The 21,112-nt window shown below is 48.2% G+C and overlaps 1 protein-coding gene and 1 pseudogene across 1 annotated transcript; both read left to right on the top strand.

Annotated features, from left to right (window-relative positions):
• Positions 1-2,470: 2,470 nt before the first annotated feature.
• LOC130375992 (scinderin-like) lies at positions 2,471-12,095 on the top strand (annotated as a pseudogene).
• A 1,126-nt stretch (positions 12,096-13,221) lies between these two features.
• Positions 13,222-14,872, top strand: LOC130375993 (ADP-ribosylation factor-like protein 4A). Its single transcript, XM_056583178.1, has 2 exons — positions 13,222-13,410; positions 14,075-14,872. Exon 2 carries the CDS (start codon positions 14,221-14,223, stop codon positions 14,854-14,856), a length of 636 nt encoding a protein of 211 aa, XP_056439153.1. The 5' UTR covers positions 13,222-13,410; positions 14,075-14,220; the 3' UTR covers positions 14,857-14,872.
• The last annotated feature ends 6,240 nt before the right edge of the window (positions 14,873-21,112 follow it).

Raw genomic sequence — 21,112 nt, 5'->3', positions numbered from 1 at the left:
ATTATTATTATTATTATTATTATTATATTTACAATTAGTAAATTAGTCTACACAATCCAAAGAATGAGTAGAACAAATTATGTTGCATTAGAAAATCTAATAAATGTACCTAATTACCAAAAGTATTTATCTGGGTGAAAATGCACTTTAGTATCAACAGTAAAAGTAAAAAAAGAACATGACCTGGCCTAGATAAATTTGCCAGTACCTCTGGTCCCCAGCGTTTGTCTTTGTGGTCATCGTCATAGTGGAGGAAGAGGAGGCCATCGTACTGCGGCTATCACTGGAGCTAACAGACATTAGCACTGTAGACTAACCTTTCACAATTAATTTGTAGCGGGCAACGATGAGTCTACTTCAAATATATTGGAGTAAAAGTAAAATTACATTTAAAATATAAAATGTTAAAGTGGGAGTCGAAACAAATATAAAAATGATTGATTACCAGTAGATCTAATATGTGTCTATTTGTAAATATATTGATTTTGTTAGAGATGGCTGTAAACACGTTTATTTATGTAAGATTACCACGTGAATTATCTGTGTGTCAGGATGGGCCATTTTTTATGCATGTTTCTAGATCCCATTCCTTCTTCTTTATTCCACTGTTGAACCATATCAGTATTTTGTGTAAATCAAACTTACACCTTTGCTGCAGATTCTCTAGAATACATGCCTTTGTGTGTCATACATGCCTATACACTGTATATAAGCTGTTGTTTTACAACTAATAGACAACGAAATACGTGCAGTACATGTGTTGCAGCCATACCAGAGTGCTGTTGTCCAATGTGAGGCCCGGAGGTTAACTTAACTTTGATAATGGTTAAAGAGGCACCATGAACTTATTGTTAAAGTTTATATCACGAGTAAAGACAGTAAAACCCTGCGTTTCAACAGCTTTATTGAAGGAGGATTGTTTCTCAAAATAAGCTGACACCTACAATAAAATTATGATGAAGGGATGATGGTTGTGGAATAATGGTGTTGTGGGAATGATATTGTTTATAAACTATACATATGTAAAAGCTTTATTTGGTATGAAGGCGCACTTGTAGGCTGTGGTGGTTGGTAAATCGGTTAATGTTGTTCAGCATGATTCTCTAACATCCCATAATTATATCCAAATACTACTGACTACCTTCTGCAAATTAATTTCTTTGTCCCAGGAAAGCTCAAACCAAAGCTCCGTCCTTGCGAACAAATGTGGTCCTTTCAATCGACCATTTCACAGAATCAATCTATTTTATCCATTATACATTTTGATGTGTTTTAAGTGGGTTTTTTTTATCTTCACATGTGTTTCTTTGTCATCTGGTCTCCCTCACTAGGTCTCAGAGACCTGAATGAAGTCGAAATGACATGAGATATATTATTGAAATGAAAGCACCAGACTTAACCATTGTATTACCACAGGCAGCTGACGTCCTTCCATCATGTGTTTTACTGCACACTGCTGATCTCAGTCTTTCACAACCTTGTCATTCTTTCCATTTCCATGTCTCCTCTAAAGAAAATCATCAACCAGATGTCTGATTTCACTACCTGTTTTAAAAATAATAAAAAGGACGGGAAGTGAAATCAAACTCATTGATGATTGATTTTTATATGCGTGTTACACATTTTGTGCAACTTCCAAAGTCTATGTTGCCTGCAGTATAATTCATTTAAAGGATCCCCTCCCCGATGAGGAGTGAGTTTAGAGATGAAAGCTGTTAGCTAATTGAACAGCACTCAGCCTCAGAGGACAGGCCCGGAGCCTGGGACCACGCTGGCTACTGCACACGACTCCATTACCGGCTGAGGCAGTCTGCGTCTTCCCACACAGCGGTATGCTTGGAGAAACAGTACAATGTAAAACATCAAAGGAAATCCACGTATGTATTTACGAGGGTATTCGATTAAAGAAACCATAGGGTTAAAGCGAGGAACTACCAGAACGGTGTACAAATCAAAGTCAAAGCTGCAGCAATGTTTACCTTGGTACGCTGATAGTATTTGATATTCAAAGTACAGTAACAGCACAGTGGTAATATCTCTGTCTCCTCATTATCGCCGTGAAGCACTTAAGATAAAGGAAGCAGCGTGTGATTGCATCATGAGTCAGTCTTGTTTATTAACCAAGTCCCACTCAGTGTGCGTGTGTGTGTGTGTACCTCGTCAACGTCGGGACACACCCACCCTGTGCTGAGCTTCCTGAGAGCGTAAAAGCCTGCAGCCCACAGTGCTGCCTCTACAGTCCTCCCCAGTCCGCAGCTGACAGACGCTGCACTGTGCTCCAGCACCTGCCTCTGCCTCCAGCCACAGCCTTCTACCGGCCCCTGTCCCAGCCCTCTGCCTGCCTCCCTGACCCTCCGGACATCAACTTCTACCGGCCCCTGGCCACTCTGCCCTAACCCTCCGACACCACCTTCAACCCCTGACCCTTCAGCCCCCCCCCCCCCCCCCCCAGCCCAGCCCAGCCCCTGGCCCTCCGTCCTGACCCTCCAGCCCCACTGAAGACATGGTGCTCCACCACAAAGAGTTTGAGAAGGCTGGCCGCGCGGCCGGCCTGCAGGTGTGGAGGATCGAGAGCCTGGAGCTGGCCCCCGTGCCCGAGGGCCTCCACGGGAGCTTCTTCACCGGCCGCCTACCTGGTCCTGCGGACGACGATGCAGAAGAACCACTCGTTCTACGACCTCCACTACTGGCTCGGTGAGTCATGGGAGGCTGCTCTATGGCTTGGACGGATGGCATGATAATGTCTCTATTGTGCATGGCTGGGCAAGTCATTTGATGTCACCCTGTACTGCGTATTAGACTATATCGGTTATGCTATTGAGTTTGGCTGCTATATTTTATGATATCTGATCCACTATGTGTATCCTGTGTTTAGTACCGTGGAGTGTTGGAGGAAAGGCAGTACTGATGGATATGTTTACATGTAAACATGAACAGTATTGGGGAAATTAACCTCAGCTACTTCAGAATAGGAGCTATGAAACCTCTGCACACCAGACAATCAAGGCAGCAAAGCAATAAGCCATTAAGCTTTTATGATCATCATTAAAATCCAGAAACTGACTCGCAAACCACGTGCTTAATGTTTGTTTAATATTGTGTGTAGCAATGATTGCAAATATATTCCACATGGATATATCTTATGAACAGTGTGGTAAAGCAGCATTTATCAAATTAAAGAGGATTAAACAATCATGATATGAATATGGAATTTGATTGTGGAATGTCGGCGATGTTATGAGAAACATTGCTGCCTCTTTGCTCTGAAGAGTCTCCTTCTTGAAAGTGTTGATGGACACATGAAAGAGGAATCCAGTTATACAGGTTTGCACTGACATCTTACTGCCAGAGGCCATAATCAAAATTGCTAACCATTAATAGCTGTCTGACTTATGATTTATAAGTAGCTAGCTACCAACGTCAGAATTTCCCAAATTAAATCTGATCATTCAAAATGCCAGCTGCTCTGTGATTATGCCATTCAACTGAATCAAACTCAATCCAATTAAGAGATTTAGTACGAGTTCTTGAAAGATGAAAGATGCAAATGCACTGAATGACTACATCTCCCTCCTGCATCGCCCCCCCCCCCTCCCACCCCCACAACTTCCTTTTCGGTTGAAGTCAATAACATTAAGAGGTTTTCACATCCTCTCTCTCTCTCTCTCTCTCTCTCTCTCTCTCTCTCTCTCTCTCTCTCTCTCTCTCTCTCCTCTCTCTCTCTCTCTCTCTCTCTCTCTCTCTCTCTCTCTCTCTCTCTCTCTCTCTCTCTCTCTCTAGCCACATGTCCTCTCCCTTCCTGAATACCACTGAACCATTAAGAGCATGTGTTCATAGTAATACTGCACAGATCCTAACTCTTCCTTAACACTTCCCTCACTACAGATTAATTAATGCTGGTATACCATGCTGGCTTTTTGGACTGTAACACTTTACCGTAAACCCATGGTCAATATAAATGACTTGTTGTGAGTTGTAGACTTTTTATGCTCGACTTCGGCATTTAGGTCCTGACGACCTGGGACTGATCAACACTACCGTCTTACCAGTCTGACCATACAGAGAGCTTGGGAGATTCACACACACTGTCCCCTTAATAACATCATGTGAATGTAAATCTGACATTCATTCTAAAATGAACTTTTCATACATGTTATGAACATTTCACATGAAAAAATAAAAAGTGAAATATTATGCAAACATGACATTTGGCTCCGGGCAAACAGAAGGGGCCGTGGGTTTTGTATTGTTCCAATCTTTTCGTGGTCATCGTTGCTGTGGTAACAGAAGGGTGAAAATGGTCCACTCCCATCATTCGCTTTATGATTCGATTTTATTGGAGATAAGAATATAAAAGGTTCTCTTATCTCCCAGGGAAGGAGTGCAGCCAGGACGAGAGCACGGCCGCGGCCATCTTCAGTGTCCAGCTGGACGACTTCCTGGGGGGCCGGCCGGTGCAGTACCGGGAGCTGCAGGGGGGGAGTCCACCGCGTTCACCAGCCTCTTCAAGGGAGGCATCACGTACAAAGTACGCCTTTCATGGCTCCCGTCAAACTCCACCCAAGTAGTGACGCTGAAGCTCAAATATCCCCTAAGTCGCTGTTTTGTTCCATAAATTCTGCTGCAGAGTTATGTTTGGCGGCCGCGCACGGAATAGTAGTTACTCATCATGGGTTAAAAAAAAGGGTGCAAACAAGCAATAAACTGTAGATCATCTGTTTAATACTGCATACTGTGTTGAGGGCAAAGTAGGCAATATACTGTACACTTACTGTGAAGAGGATATTACTGTATGCTAACTGTGTAGAAGGCTATATACTTTATATACAATTTATGATGTTTCCTAAAGCTGTCAACACATCATAGTAAAATTATACAGAACTGCATGTCAATTACTAGATTTAGTTTAAAAGATGTCCGTTCTTCAACAGCAGATGCTTTGCTCATGGGCCGACAAACTAAAATGTCGCTGTGTTTTCCTTTCAGATATCTGGTCCCCTTCTGTATGCTAACTGTGTTGAAGGCTACATGCTTGATGCTAAACCCTTTCTCTGCCTGGCAGACAGGGGGAGTGTCAACAGGCTTCCACCATGTGGTCACCAATGACCTTTCTGCTCAGAGGCTCTTCCACATCAAGGGCCGGCGTGTCGTCAGGGCGACGGAGGTCCCGCTCAGCTGGTCCAACTTTAATAAGGGCGACTGCTTCATCGTGGACCTCGGAGCGGTAAGCATCCACTCGATATCAGAGAAGAAGTGGACACTTCAAAGTAAAAGTCCTCCCAAATCATGAATTGCAGTAACCATCTGGGTTGAGAAACAAACACGTTTTCTCTTAATTTTGCACCGCAGCCATTGGGCCATGTCCAAATTCATTTCAAGGGTTTATTGCAGTGGGCATCTACTAGTTTGCTGTTGTCACCTAAAGATGTTAATGCTTTATATTTACCTGAAGGCATCCTAAACAAACTCCTGCTACATGTTTATAAAAGGAGGAGTGAGGCATGTATTCAAGTTAAAGTAAATGTTTACACTGGGGTTAGCTTCACCTTGTCTCTTCTGTCGCCTGTCTGCTTCCTTAGGTGATTTACCAATGGTGTGGTTCCATGTGCAACAAGTTTGAGCGACTGAAGGCGATGCAAGTAGCCAACGGTATCCGTGACAACGAGAGAAATGGGAGGGCCAAGCTTGTGGTTGTGGAAGAGGGAAGTGAGCCATCGAGTTTGACCGAGGTAAGGTTTTTGTCATGCTTTTTTAACCAAAGTCTAACTCTCAAATCAGCAACATTACTACAGACTAATGAGACTAGACTACTTCCACAATGACCGTGTCTCCGGTTAACCTCTTCTCTGGTTTCCTGCCGTACGTTGTGGACCTCTAAAGAGAAACAGAATAAATATGCTGTTATTGTTGACCTCTTTGTTACTTATTGCAGCCAATCACACAAACAGCAGCAGAGTCTTTGCGGTCCTTTAACTGTATCGTGTGCTGTGCACATGTATCAAGCTCCTAACGCTTCCTTTCACATGGCAGGTTCTGGGGAGAAAGCCAGAATTACCGGAGGACGATGACAGCGAGGATACAGTCGCCGACATGGCCAATAGAAAGATCGCAAAACTATACATGGTACAATATACATGCAGTCTCAAACACTAAACATACATACCTACGTACCTACGTACATAATGTAAAAACGTACAGACATTCACCCATTCATACATACCCACATACATATAAAATCCAGTTACACTTCAGGACTCACTTTCACTGGTAGACATTACTTTTGACATTAGTTCTGTGATTTGTCTGCAGGTGTCTGATGCCTCGGGGGACATGAAGGTGTCCCTTGTGTCAGAGGAAAACCCATTCAACCAGGAGCAACTGCTGTCGGATGAATGCTTCATCCTCGACAATGGCAAGAACAAGAAGATCTTTGTGTGGAAAGGTATCTTCTCAAACCCGTAGTAAATGTAAACCTTATTTCTGTATAGCATCTGTATTACCTGCCCTTTACACATTCTTTCTTTACTCTAATGTTTTTGCCTTATGTGTATATCTATTGCCTTGTGTGTGTATATGTATTGCTTCTGCACTCTGTTAAGCACTTCATACCATCATTTAATAAGGTGCTCTATAAACAAAGATATTCTTACTTATTTACTATGATCCTATTTGCTTTGGACAGGACATAAGGCCAACCCCAGTGAGAGGAGAGAGGCCATGAAAACAGCTGAGGGCTTCATCAAACAGATGGGCTACGACCCAAACACACAGGTTAGGAACATTCTGCCTTCATGGTCTCTATGCTATTACTGTTCCTACCTGGGCGCTGGGCGACGGCCAGGTATGGCGTTTATACCAAACCAGTCACCACTGATTCTTTGCTTGTCTTTTTCTAGATTCTAGATATTTTTCATGACTTAGAAACATAGAATACATCTACAACAGAGAGGTGGTAGGACTGGGGGACCACTTGAACACAGTGGTATAGAGATAGTGAGGACTGGTGCACTACAGAGCGGTACAGTGTAGCACATGAACCCAGTGGTATAGAGATAGTGAGGAGTGGTACACTACAGAGCGGTACAGTGGAGCACATGAACCCAGTGGTATAGAGATAGGACTGGTTCACCACAGAGTACTGCCAGCTGTTTCCTTACTCTCACACATCTGCATAATCCCGGAATCATACATTTCCCGGAATAAGACCAGAGAACCAAACTCCCGGACCGATGAAATCAATGTTCCAACTTTTCCTTGCTCTTCTCCCGAAGCAGAGTTGAATTTTTAGCCCATGATCTTTTCACAACATGCACATGAAGGATTTCTCTCTTATATCCGGAAATAGCCAAGCATGATGGCACCCCAAGCATAATGTCATAATGCAATGTAAATCATGTGCATTTCCCTCCCCACCAACAGATCCAGGTTCTCCCGGAGGCTGGGGAAACAGCCATCTTCAGGCAGTTCTTCTCGGGCTGGAGGGAGAAGGACCAGAGCGAGGGCTTCGGGAAGGTCTACGTCACCAACAGAATCGCCAAGATCCAGCAGACCCAGTTCGACGCCTCGAAGCTCCACAGCTCCGCCCAAATGGCGGCCCAGTACAACATGGTGGACGACGGGAGTGGGGAAACCCAGGTGGGCTCGACCTCCTCCTTCTTTACCAGACGATAGCATCCATAGCGCCCTGTGACCTGTAGATGGCAGCAAACTCACCAAGTGTGTCCGATGTGCAGATACTCATACTATAAAACATTTAAGAAAATACATTTCTTTCAATCTCCTTTCAGATCTGGAGGGTGGAGAGCAGCGGACGAGTTCCGGTGGACGCTGACACCTACGGTCAGTTCTACGGCGGAGACTGTTACATCATCCTGTACACATACAGGAAGGGCCAGATCATCTACACCTGGTAGGCATCCAGCACCCATCACACGCGATATGCACCATGTGTCCATGTGTTGATGCATGCGCTGCCGGGCTATATGCAAGCTGTGTGCAAGCTATCTTGTCATGTCCCTCCCTCCTCCGGCCTCCAGGCAGGGAGCCAGCTGCACCCTGGACGAGCTGACAGCCTCCGCCTTCCTCACGGTGGAGCTGGACCGGTCCCTGGGAGGGAACGCCGTCCAGGTGGGCCGGGGGGCCGACTGGAGTCCAACGGGAAATGCAAATGAGATGCCTGGAGAGCTTGACTGACTGGTTTTGTTTTAGTGCACTCAGGGGTCATGTCCCCTCAGGCTGGACCGTGTGCAAGAAGCAGAGCTAAGCACAACTAGATTGACTGTGCTCTTTCTCCTGTCGTCACATTGTGGTGGTAACTCTGGGAGGACGAGGCATAGCCAGTCGTCTTCTTGGCTAACGATACCTCTTACCCAACATTGCTAGATTAGAAATGAGAAATCATACCATTTATTAAAAAAAAGCATTGGCATAGAAATAGGTATGCACGTTTTTTTTTGGCCAAAGAGGTTTGAGTTTAGTATTATTTGTTGATGATTATAATTATTATTATCTATTATCTGTATCTACTTTATTATGAGCTATAGCGGTAGGCCTAGTAGTAATCTGCATATTATTCATCATAGTATAGTTTGCAGTAGAATTAGTATTAGGTGAATAAGTTGTAGTAGCAGTAGTAGTAGTAGTATAGTACTACTATACTAGTAGTAGTAGTAGTATAGTATAGCAGTAGTAGTAGTAGCAGTAGTAGTAGTACTAGTAGTAGCAGTACCGCTAGCAGTTCTACTTATAGTAATAGTAGCAGTAGTAGTATAGTAGTAGCAGTAGTAGTAGTAGCAGTAGTAGTAGTAGTGATATGTGAGGATGTACCAAATGGGCTCTTCTTCTGTGTTCTCAGGTCAGGGTCTCCCAGGGCAAGGAGCCCCCCCCCTCCTGAGTCTCTTTAAGACCACGCCCCTGATAGTCTTTAAGAATGGTACGTCCCGCCTGGGGGGTCAGGCCGCCCCACCTGCAACCCGCCTCTTCCAGGTGCGGAAGAATCTGAGCACCATTACAAGAATCGCAGAGGTAAGCATTTAAAAAAAACTATTATTCACATTTGTTTGTATACTTTTTTATTAACAATGTTTTGATTTAAATTGAAAGTAGTCCGGCCCTGTATGTATTTAATGTCTGGTTCATCCATTCTTAGAGTGACCCCCTCACAAGTACTTCACTATATGTCCAATGGAAAAGCAAAGCTAGTAGAACATATACACATTCCTGTAACATTGAACGCATCACAAACCAATATGCAAATCATTGAGCAGGTTTAGCTCATAAGGGATGGGGCGTGGCCTGGGTTGGTGTGACGATTATCAAAATAACTCACATCTGGCATATTTTTTTAAGCTAAGCAAAATTCCAGTGAGTTCAGAGATGCAAATGAGTCTAAGTCAGGGTTGGCCTGTTACACAGGGTGCTCTTAGACTGGCCTGTTACACAGGGTGCTCACAGACAGGCATGTAGGCTGTTTCACAGGGTGCTCACAGGCCTGTTACACAGGGTGCTCTCAGACAGGCCTGTTACACAGGGTGCTCATAGACAGACCTGTTTCACAGGGGGCTTACAGACAGACCACTAGACTGTTCATGGTCCCTCCCCATGCGTTACTCCATTCATAAATCCTCAATGCGGGAAATACTCTCGTGACACTATTCTTCAGTACATTGTTAAACTAGATAAGAATAAGATCAGAATAGTTGATTCAGTACAGCAGATACTCTTCAGGGGGTCCTGAATGTGTTCTTGTCTGTGGCCATCAGGTGGAGGCCAGGGCGTCCAGCCTGAACGCCAACGACGCTTCCTGCTCAGGACACCCGGGGCCGGGGGTTCCTGTGGGTGGGCCGAGGGGCCAGCGGGGAAGAGGAGAAGGGGGCCCAGTACATCAGCGAGAAGCTGGTGTGTAACAGCAAGCGCATAGCAGAGGGGGAGGAGCCAGGTAAAGCACCAGACCCCGTCTGTCTGGAGGCCTTTCCATCCGGCCGTTCACACTCTCCGAACACAAACAGTGTTCGGTGCTAAGAGGGCGATATACTGGCCCAATTTGCATAACCTTTATTGTGTCTTGTCTATGATCAGACTGTGTGCTTGTGTGTGTGTGTGTGTGTGTGTGTGTGAGTGTGTTTCTGTTCCTGCATTACAGCGGACTTCTGTGTGTGAGTGAAGTTTCTGTTCCTGCATTACAGCGGACTTCTGGGATGCGTTGGGCGGGAAGTCAGATTATCAGACCTCGGACAACCTGCAGAGTCAGAGCATGAGTCATCCCGTCCGTCTGTTCGGCTGCTCCAACAAGACCGGCACGTTTATGGTGAGGAACCATCACTAGTTTTACTTTCATACGTATTCATTTTCCACATCATTGGTTCCATTATAAAACTGAATATGGAATGAGGGGAACCATTATAAATAGTAAAGGTACGTTATATGTATCTATACATACTTGTATCCTTTAACATCTGATCTGCTGCTATGGGAGAAATGCGCCATCCCCCTCAGTTCTAAAAGTTGATCAGTTGATCGCCAATCAATTATTTAGGATAAAAAAAATAGAAAATAACATTAAAAAAATGAGCATTTCCATGCTCCTCAAGTTATATAAAATGATCAAAGTGGGAAAACTAGTGTGTGAGAGCCAGAATTGCCAGTGTGCTGAATAGTGCTCTATAAATAACTGTGAACAACGCTATGCCGTAGAGCAGACACTGCCAGCTCCACTGCGGCAGCCATTATGAAATTAATTTGCACGGCGAACTGCAACAACGTCGAAAAATAAATCAGGCAAATTGGCTTTTAGAAACTGGGATGGATGTTGTTGTCATATGGACAGATGACAGGGAGTGGGGGAGCCCTTAAGACACCTGTACATACATCTGTACTCTGGCAAATATGTTGTAGGCCTACTCCCTTCACAACAGCTCCTTTGGCCTCATCAAACAGCTGCCCTGAGGCTCTGCAGACTTGCCAACAACTAAAAGAGAGTCTGCGTGCGTAATGTGTGCGGGGTGTGTGTGTGTGTGTGTGTGTGGGGGGCGGGTATGCATGTGCGTGTCAGTGTGTGTGTGTGTGTGTGTGTGTGTGGGTGTGTGTGTGTGTGTGGGGGGGTATGCATGTGCCTGTGTGTGTGTGTGTGTGTGGGGGGGGGGGGTATGCACGTGGGTGTGTGTGGCCATGCATGTGCGTGTGAGTATGTGTGTGTTTGTGTATGTGCGCGTGGGTATGCATGTGTGTGTGTGTGTGTGTTTGCGCGTATGTGTGTGTGCACGTGAGGGCGTGGTTCTCCACATGACCTGGCTGTCTTGCCCCCAAGGTGGAGGAGGTCCCGGGGAGTTCACCCAGGAGGACCTGGCCGAGGACGACGTGATGCTGCTGGACGTGTGGGACCAGGTACGGGACGTCCGGCCCCAGGACCCGGAGAACACACACCATGAGCACAGCGTCACATTCAGTCCCCTCATATCTCACAGGTCCAATGTGTACTCCTCACAGGTGTTCCTTTGGTTTGGAAAGGACGCCAACGATCTGGAAAGAACAGAGTCTGTCAGATCGGGTTAGTGATCGACAAAGTTTAATCAGTTTCATTCATGTTTTTATTTTTATTGTTATTTATTTCAATCAGAAAACTCAACTTTCTCAGTTTTTTTTTTTTGAAGATGAAATCTTCAAATCAAAGTAAAACACGAGGCGTCCCCCCGTATGAGCAGCAGGTCTGGGGGGTCGGCAGCGCCTTCCTAACCTGTGTTTGCACCGTTCCCCTCGCAGCTCAACAGTACATAGAGACCGACCCAGGGGGCCGGGACCCCGGACCCCCGTGGTGACGGTAAAGCAGGGCCACGAGCCCGCCACCTTCACGGGCTGGTTCCTGGCCTGGGACCCCTCCTACACCGCCTTCAGCTCCCTGAAGCTGTAGCAGAGCAAGCCGTCTGGGCGGCGGGAGCGAGGACAAAGGAGCCATGCGAGGGCTCCATCTGATCTGCACTGCAAGGGGAATGACAAATTGGTGCTGCGTATGTTTTAAACTCATGTTATAATTATGTCATCAACATTGTTTTTATATCTATATATGTTAAGGTAAAAGCCAAAGCAAACAGTATTGCCTTTCAGTGTGTGTGTGGGGGGGGTGCGCGTGTCTGTGTGTGTGTCTGCGTGCTTGTGTGCACGCGATGAATATAATATAATAATATATATATGATATCTCTATAATAATATATATATAATTCATCGCTAAGTTTCGTTGCAGGGCAGTCACCACAGGGTGGCGCCCGAGCAGCATGGTACTCCGCGATTTTTTTTGCTGAAACTGTACTTTCTTCACAGTTTATTTGCATGCTTACCGCTTCTTGTGACTTACTGTTTATTGAGTTGAAATTGCCAGCATGTTTGCAACAATGTAATGCTAGTATTGGTATCCGGTGCTTCACTTGGAATAAACTGTTGAGGCAGACTTGTCTTTGTTGTAAGTAGCGTCGACCGAGAGCGATTAACCCCGGACAGGCTGATCTGCATACACATACAAAACCTCATCACACGCACGCACGCACGCACACGCACACGCACACGCACACACGCACGCACGCACGCACACACGCACGCACGCACGCACGCACACGCACACACAAAGAACCACTCATATAACACACATATAAACACTCATACAACACACATACAACACAAACACACATCGACCTGCAAACCACACACAAACTCGAAGTTTTGGCCAAAGACGTGTCAGGATATGTGTTTCAAGTTGATGTGGGCTTAGCCCAGGACTTCTTACTCAACATCAATAATAATATATAATAACAGTTAATAATATTAACTTTTGTTAATTGTTCTAAAGATGAGAAGTAGGCCTCTATAGTTAAATTGTTTTTTTAGCGCTTCTCCAAAGACATAATCTTTATAAAGTCTGACATTTTTTACAGAAGGGAATCGGTATCAGGATTGTTTAGAGCTCTCATATTTGATATGGACATCAACACGCACATCAACACTCGCGCGCCCTTGCTCAGAGCGGGTTGACTGACAGGTGGCTGCGTGTGGGCGTGGCACGGAGACGCGCTACAGGCGGCACTTTTGTCCAATCACATCACGGGGATCCTGGGGGATGTTCGGAAGCAGCCAATTGGGCTTCGCGCTGATGATCGGGCGCTCCCCCTCGTGCGGAGAGAGGAGCGCCGACCGACGGACTTCGTGATCCAGTGGTCTCACGCGCCCATGATCCAGTGGTCTTACGGACCCCCCTGATCCAGTGGTCTCACGGACCCCATGAAACAGTGGTATTACGGACTTCATGATCCAGTGGTCTCACGGACCCCATGATCGGTGGTCTCACGGACCCGGAGGATCAGCCAGCAGGTCTCCAGCTTTTATCGATCCGTTTCTGTTCGCGATGGCTGAAGCAGCAGCATGAGGGTAAGTGGCTCGGATTCATCTCGTCTCTTATGTCCTCCCAACATGGATAGGATAATGTTTATTAAACATACCAACCCTTAATAATCATTCTAAGAAGCTATCGGATGGGCTTGTGTGCTGTCAGGCTGCGTGCTGTTTCATCATAAGACTCAGGCTGAGCTCCAGCCCCGTGGCATACGTCTGGGCTTTTATTTTGTAACACTTGTTGTTTTAATGAAGCCCAGCCTCTGTCTATGTTGCCGAGCAACACCTCTATGCCTGTCTCCGGGTGCCCTGCAGGAATCAAACCCACCACCACCTCCGTTAAAGATGCAAGGGTGGACGCTGTGGTCGAAACAGACATTCCCAAAAAAAAAACATCCTACCGCCTGGCCCTCTGATGTGACCCAGTGAATAGAAATTAGCGTATGAAATCCTTTGCTCCACCGCCTACATGTGCAAATGAGGGTTCGGTCCACCCCACTGTTAAACGTGTCATTCATCTCCACTGAAAGGAGAGACGAGGATCGCCGCGCTGTCTTTGTAACGACGAATAGATATCCGAATTTTATTCACTAATCATTTACTTCTCCTATTGCAACCACGAACCAACCCAGCTATGTTTTGTGTGTGTGTGCTGCTTGTATTTACACTTCAATGACAGTGTTGGCATTTTCTTTTGCAGGCCCCTGTTGCTGCACCAGCAGTGCCCTGGTAATAAGTGAAGACTGTTGAAGATCTTGCTGTGAGCCCAGCTCCCCCCCCCCCCCCTCCTCCGCCTCAAGCCTCTGGTGTCCACGGTGGACGTGACACCGGAGCAGCAGACCCACCATGGGGAACGGGCTCTCGTCGGACCGCCTCCTGCCCTGCCTGCCGTCCTTCCAGCCGCTTCACATCGTCATCCTGGGGCTCGACTGCGCCGGCAAGACCACCGTCCTGTACCGCCTGCGCTTCAACGAGTTCGTCAACACCGTGCCCACCAAGGGCTTCAACAGTGAGAAGATCAAGCTCTCGCTGGGAGGCGGCGGCGGCGGCGAACGGCGACGCCACTGGACGACCCCGTCGGCGTCTTTCCACTTCTGGGACGTGGGCGGCCAGGAGAAGCTGCGGCCGCTGTGGCGCTCGTACACGCGTTGCGCCGACGGCCTGGTGTTCGTGGTGGACTCGGTGGACGGCGAGCGCATGGAGGAGGCCAAGACGGAGCTGCACAAGATCACGCGGCTGGCCGAGAACCAGGGCGTGCCCGTGCTGGTGGTGGCCAACAAGCAGGACCTGCGGGACGCCCTGGCCCTGGCCGAGATGGAGCGGCTGCTGGCGCTGCGCGAGCTCGGGGCGGCCACGCCCTGGCACCTGCAGCCCGCCTGCGCCATCATCGGGGAGGGCCTGAGGGAGGGCGTGGACAAGCTGCACGCCATGATCGCCAAGCGGAGGAAGGCCCTCCGGCAGCAGAAGAAGAAGACCAGATGATGGCGGTGGTGGTGGTGGCTGTGGTGGTGGTGGCGGTGGTGGTGGCGGTGGTGGTGGCGGTGGTGGCGGTGGTGGTGGCGGCGGTGGCGTTTTACTTTGGGGTTCCTCACGCTTTTCCGTGGCAGTTTCATGGCACAAGGACCAGACACAGATCTTGCTACGTTGGAAATGCTTGGATGGGTGAATGTCTTCGCCGCTTAAGACCCCCACCCCCATCCCCCTTGTCCCATTTCCCTCAAAGGGCGGGAAATAGGACACATTTTTCTGTTTGACATCCGGGATCAAGGGGGCCTGTGCCTCCTAAACGTGGCTAATCCTGGCCTATAGCCCCCCTTAGGGAGGGAGGGTCATCCTGCCCTATAGCCCCCCTAGGGAGGAGAAACGTGACCTATAGCCCCCCAGGAGGAGAACGACCTATAGCCCCCCAGGAGGAGGAACTTGACCTATAGACCCCCAGGAGGAGCACGTGACCTATTGCCCCCCAGGAGGAGAACGTGACCTATTGCCCCCCAGGAGGAGGAACGTGACCTATAGCCCCCCAGGAGGAGGAACTTGACCTATAGACCCCCAGGAGGAGCACGTGACCTATAGCCCCCCAGGAGGAGAACGACCTATAGCCCCCCAGGAGGAGAACGACCTATTGCCCCCCAGGAGGAGAACGTGACCTATAGCCCCCTAGGAGGAGAAACGTGACCTATAGCCCCCCAGGAGGAGGAACTTGACCTATAGACCCCCAGGAGGAGCACGTGACCTATAGCCCCCCAGGAGGAGAACGTGACCTATAGCCCCCCAGGAGGAGAACGTGACCTATAGCCCCCCTAGGGAGGAGGAACGACCTATTGCCCCCAGGAGGAGAACGTGACCTATAGCCCCCCAGGAGGAGAACGTGACCTGGTGCAGCTCTGTTACAGGCTGCAGGATGAGCTCGCCCGTGTTATCCACAGATCAACCTCTTGAAGTCAGATCAGTTCTTCCTTTGAGGAACCCAGAGCCCCCCTCTTCCCCCTCCCCCCCTGTGGTCTGGTTGGAGCCGGTCCAGGCCTGTTTGTCCCGGCCAAACAGCACGCTGTCCGTCTTCTGCTCTCTGAAACCCGATAGTGTTGATTTATTTTGCTCGGCCTCAATGTTTTCATTTGACTGAGCAGACTCAGTGACGCTGAGCCTCATGTTCCGTGAGTACGCCAAAGTGTTCTGTCACACAGCCCTGTGGGTCCCCGGTGCCCACCATGGAGAACACACCCTGGGGTGTCCCACCCGTCCTAGGGAGGGTTCAGAAGCCCACCTGCGGTGCATTTTTAGAGACCCTTCTTTTTCTTTTTTACCAGAGCTCTTCGGAGATTGCACAAGACGGGAGCAAAACTAAGAGCGGACTTTAAACGTTGCAGATGTCAATCATTGTAGCCCAAGGTGAACGGCCTCCATGTTGTCCACTATAAACAGACCAGATGTTTACATTCCATTGGAAGACTCGCTGGAAGATCCTCCAGCTGTCTGTAGCCTCGATGTATCTCATATCACAGGATATAGTCTCAGATAGACTGCAAGGTGTGAGTTTATCACCAGCTTCACTCTCTTGGGCTCTAGTTGGCCAGTCATCCCTCCCAGCCAGAGAGAGAGCAAATCAAAATGCACTTTACCGGTCCTGCCCTACTCTGAACTTTTAATTCAGCAAAGTTTTGTATATGGTTGTAATACGAAAAAGGATATTGGAAATATTGCTTCAAATGAAGCCTTAATGTTGAAAATAAAGGTTTTTATGCTGTGGCCGATTTTCACCCTTTTCGCTCTGTGTGTGCTTCTGGAAGGATATTAATATTTATGTGATGGATTGAATTTGTTCCCGGAATAAATAAAGCAACAATAAGACACAGGAGGCGGTGCCGCGTGTTTCCTTCCTCGCGTCCTTTCTGCACAGCCCAGGTGGGGACGGCCGCATTCTATTCGTTCGCTTCACCCAATTGTAACACATTTGTCCAATTAGCCTTTTCTAAACATGGTTAACATGTTTTCGTCCAAGTCAACGAAGCAAAGACGCCTCAAGCGGTGATGGTGGGGGGGGGGGGATATTAAACAATTTGAATTGCCATCCACCATTTATTAGTGGCAATTAGTGGTCTAAACTAATGGTTTACATCAGAGAATATACCGAACGTTTTTACATGGCACAGGGCCATCGAGGGGACATCATCATTGTGAGGAGCCAGCTGTAGCTCCAGTCTAACCATCGATTTGAGCGATGGGCACTGGGAACAGTGGGGGACGTTGTTTGGTTCGTTAGGAGCGTTATGTTGGACGATAGCGCCCTGCCAGTTCTGGTTCCAGCAAGATGTGACCCTCTCAGAACAATAACAGCACAACAAGAGGAAGGAAGCGGTGTGTGTGTGTGTGTGTGTGTGTGTGTGGTGGGTGTGTGTGCGGCATACAACAAATACAACCTTGAGGACAGTGGGTTGAAGTTGAAACGCGACTGCATCTTTTGCAACTATTAATGGCTTTAATGTTGTGGATTAGATACAGTGTACACAGTATTAGAAAATAGAAACACTCTAAATATCATATTGTCTTAATGTGTCTGTGTGTGTGCGTGCATGCGTACAGTGATTCACCCTTTGCTGAAAATCGTTGCCAGTGACACATTCTTTCAATTATATGATGAAATATGTGAGCAAAAAGTCCTTCCAAAGCAAAACATTGTTCCAGGATCTGTTAGAGAGTCTGTTAGATCAGAAACTATCCCAGACGCTATTTGAAATGCAGAGTTTTATTCAATCAATTATTCAGGAATATAGAACAATAAGTTTGTTTTCCATGGCATGCACGGCTAATGACGCACATCTATACATCATATAAAAATATATATGTAATTATTTATATATTTACAATTGTTCAATAAGCAGTAGAAAAAGTTGCATCATAAACAGGTCTTTCTTTAAGATGTACATTTTTGCATTTTTCTGTGCACCCAATGTTCTCGCGTGCTTCTCTAAGTCTCCTCAAATGAAAGTTGGACTGAAACATGCCCCTGGCCTTCTGACATTCAGGAGCAGGCTGGGAAGGTGGGAACCTACCCTCATCCTCATCTTCAAACTGCTTATCCGGGGTCGGGTCGCGGGGGCAGTAGCTCTAGCAGGGGGCCCCAGACTTCCCTTTCCCGGGCCACATTGACCAACTCTGACGGGGGGATCCCGAGGCGTTCCCAGCCCAGTGTTGAGATATCTCTCCACCTAGTCCTGGGACTTCCCAGAGGACTCCTCCCCATTGGACGTGCCTGGAACACCTCCCAAGGGGGGCATCCAGTGGGGTCCTTACCAGATGCCCGAACTGGGAGTAGACGGGTCGGGAACCTACCTATATTCCTCATGTTTTTATTTCATAATTTGTAGCTCTACCAAAACACTGTTTTCACACTGAATTTCCCTTTGGGATTTTCCATGTTAAGCGATATCTTAAACCTGATCTGATTGATAGGTGAGTGGACTTCAGAGCCAGAGGTCTTGGGGTCTGGACATCCCCTCAGAGGGACCCCCTGTGGGTATGGGTTCGTGGACCGACAGGTTGGGCTCCAGCCCTTTTCCAGGAACGTTGGCCAGGAAAGAGTCTGAGTGATGGAGGGAGGGGATGCACCCGGCCTGGTTGATCCCATGCCATCCAATCAGAGTCCCTTTCCTGCCTCGTAATGACCCAAATCCTGGCCTCCGCCCTCCCCCGGGAGCCGGCGTGATGTCAAGGGCACGGGATCATCAACGTGCTGAGACCAGGGTCTGGGCGAGACCCAAGATGGCTGCCTTCTGACCCTGCTGAGTCAGAAAGGTTGTTCTGGTTCCAAACATCTTCCTCCCCTCGGCCCTGGGATCCCCACCTCCCTCCCTTCCTCCTAGACTTGGAGTTCCCAGAAGTTACAAACTATCTGGGCTGTGCTCTCCGTCTGAAACGGCTGTGCACTTTATTGCCTCTCCAGTTCCCGACAATACGAGGCAATAAAAGTCAGCGACCGATTCCAGGGAGCTACCAAACGCTCATGTCATGCCTATGTCAGTACCTGTATCAGTTCACATTTCCCCGGTTATTATAACCTGTAGGGCTTTCCTTTTTGAGTCTCCTTAGCAGAGCCTGAGGAAACGGTCGCGCCGTACGTGTGAAGCTCCGTCCTCAGCCGTTACTTTTACGACGCCTGTAAGCACCGTGCCTGGAGAGGTGTGAGAGCAGTCAAGCTGTCCCTAAACATCGAGTGTGTGAACTGCTAATCTGTCCCCTCCCTGCCCTGCCCTCTGCGGCCGGGCGTCAGCTCTGACGGTGTGAGCTACGCACAGCGAGCCGTTAAGACAGGAGGACGCGACGATAAGAGAGGAGGAACTCTCGCCCCTCCCTTGGCCTCGTCCATTTCCTTAGAATAACCCCCCCCCCACCCCCCACCCACACCAGGCCCCACTGATACTCACAGCCAACCCCCTCCCACTGGAGAGGGCCACGAGAGCCGAGCAGGAAGAGGGTCTGAATGTGGCTGAATGGCCTCAATGAAAAGCACTTTCAGTTGATATTAGAAACAATCTCCATTTTGCCAAAATAAACAATCCCTAAAGCGATCTTTTCCAAGTGTGATTCCTGAATGCCGTCTGGTCACTTTGATAACCATAGAGCTAGATTGTCCCTGGATGAAACGGCCTTTCAGTGTTTTGTCCTGAATATTTTGAAGCTGGCCCGTGTCTCTGTACACGTGCCTCCGAGCACACACGCCTGCTTCATATCAGACCGCTTCACGATGGCGGCCAGATCGCTGCTCTCCTGGACGGTAGAGGAAGAGGACATCTGTACTCGAGACGAGATCAAGGATCTCACAGAGTTACGTAAACAGTGACCTTCCCCCAGACCTCGGCCGTGGAGATCTGCTTTCATCCTTGTTTGGACCGCTGCTCTCCCATGATCAGTGTCTGGCCCCAGTCCGGAGACGCTGAGAGGAGCCACAGGTCTCCCAGGGCCCTGCTTGTTTATCTGACGCGCCTGTCCTGTTCCAGGCGGGCAGGGCTGCTCTGTCGCCGCTGTCCCCACATCAGACTGATGTTAAACAGCACCATAATACTAACGTTATGCGGCGTTCATCGATGGAATCCTGAATGCCACACGCTTTTTCAAAATGAAAGTTTTTGAATGTGCAGGGTGGTTGATAAAAAGGTGACTTTGAGAATGCGTCCTTGACATTGTCTGGTATGTGTTGAGCAGGAATATAAAGACGTCGGCATCGCCACGGGAGTACGGACCCTTTGAGAGCTTGAGGAACTACATGTGGAGGGAGCCGCTGGAGACTGGGCCTCAGTCAGGGGGGGTCAGGGGTGGAACGCAGCACTTTGATCTGGGCCACAGATGTTACTGTAAGAGGCAAGAAAAAGGGTTTATCGCTCAAGATTTCACAGAAACTGTTCTCTCTTGATTTAGAGAATATAAATCTCTCTTTCTCCCCCCCCCCCCCTCCCCTCTATTTCATCCCTCTCCCCCTCGCTGTCTGCTCCTGTTGCTCCACTTCAAACGCTTTCTATCATTTTAATTTCTTTGACTATTCAGGCTTTGAGTTATCAAGGAGACAGATTTGTCCTCGGACGATTTGTGTCATGGTTCAGTATGAACAGTAATGTAGTGTGCGTGTGTGTGCATCAAAAAGTGTGAGTATGTGTGTGTATACACAAATGTGTGTGTATGTGTGTGTATGCAAGCATGTGAGTGTGTGTATGAATGTGTGTGTGTATGGGCACACATGTGTTTTTATGTGTGTGTGTCGTAGCAGCAGCGACCCTGCATGCTCAGCGCAGGAAGTGTGTTTTGTCGGCGGCAGAGTCTTTGTTAACACAGAGGGCGGAGATGGGTTTCCTTCCTCGGCCTCCTCCCGGCCGGCCTACTGGGCTCAGACCAGCTCGGTACCCATCATGCCTCAGTGCGTCCCAGTAAACAGGTCCTGATCCGCGTCCTCTTCCCTTCGTGTGGATCATCAAAGCTAACCGACGGCGCCGTGCGATCGTCCCACCCCCCTCCATCGCCGGTGGAAGTGGAGCAGCAGCCAATCAGGACAGCGTGTTCATCAGTGGTCCGACGTCTGCAGGAAACATCAACAAACATCTCCATGTCTACAAGCCTTTCAACCACCTTCCAAGCAAGTCCCATGTGAAGCAACAGGAGCGCTCTTTTTGTGATCGCCACGTGGACGTGATGTTCTGGGTACGATGTTGCTCCACCTTCCCCGGCTCTCGTAACGGTACTGAGAGCAGCT

Source organism: Gadus chalcogrammus, chromosome 22 (genome assembly GCF_026213295.1).
Source record: "Gadus chalcogrammus isolate NIFS_2021 chromosome 22, NIFS_Gcha_1.0, whole genome shotgun sequence".
Lineage (NCBI taxonomy): Eukaryota > Metazoa > Chordata > Actinopteri > Gadiformes > Gadidae > Gadus > Gadus chalcogrammus.
Note: the sequence above shows the minus strand (reverse complement) of the source record. Positions and strands in the feature narration are given on the sequence as shown.

Coding starts and splice junctions, on each gene's coding strand:
- LOC130375993 (XM_056583178.1), top strand. CDS start 14,221: ATGGGGAACGGGCTCTCGTCGGACCGCCTCCTGCCCTGCCTGCCGTCC.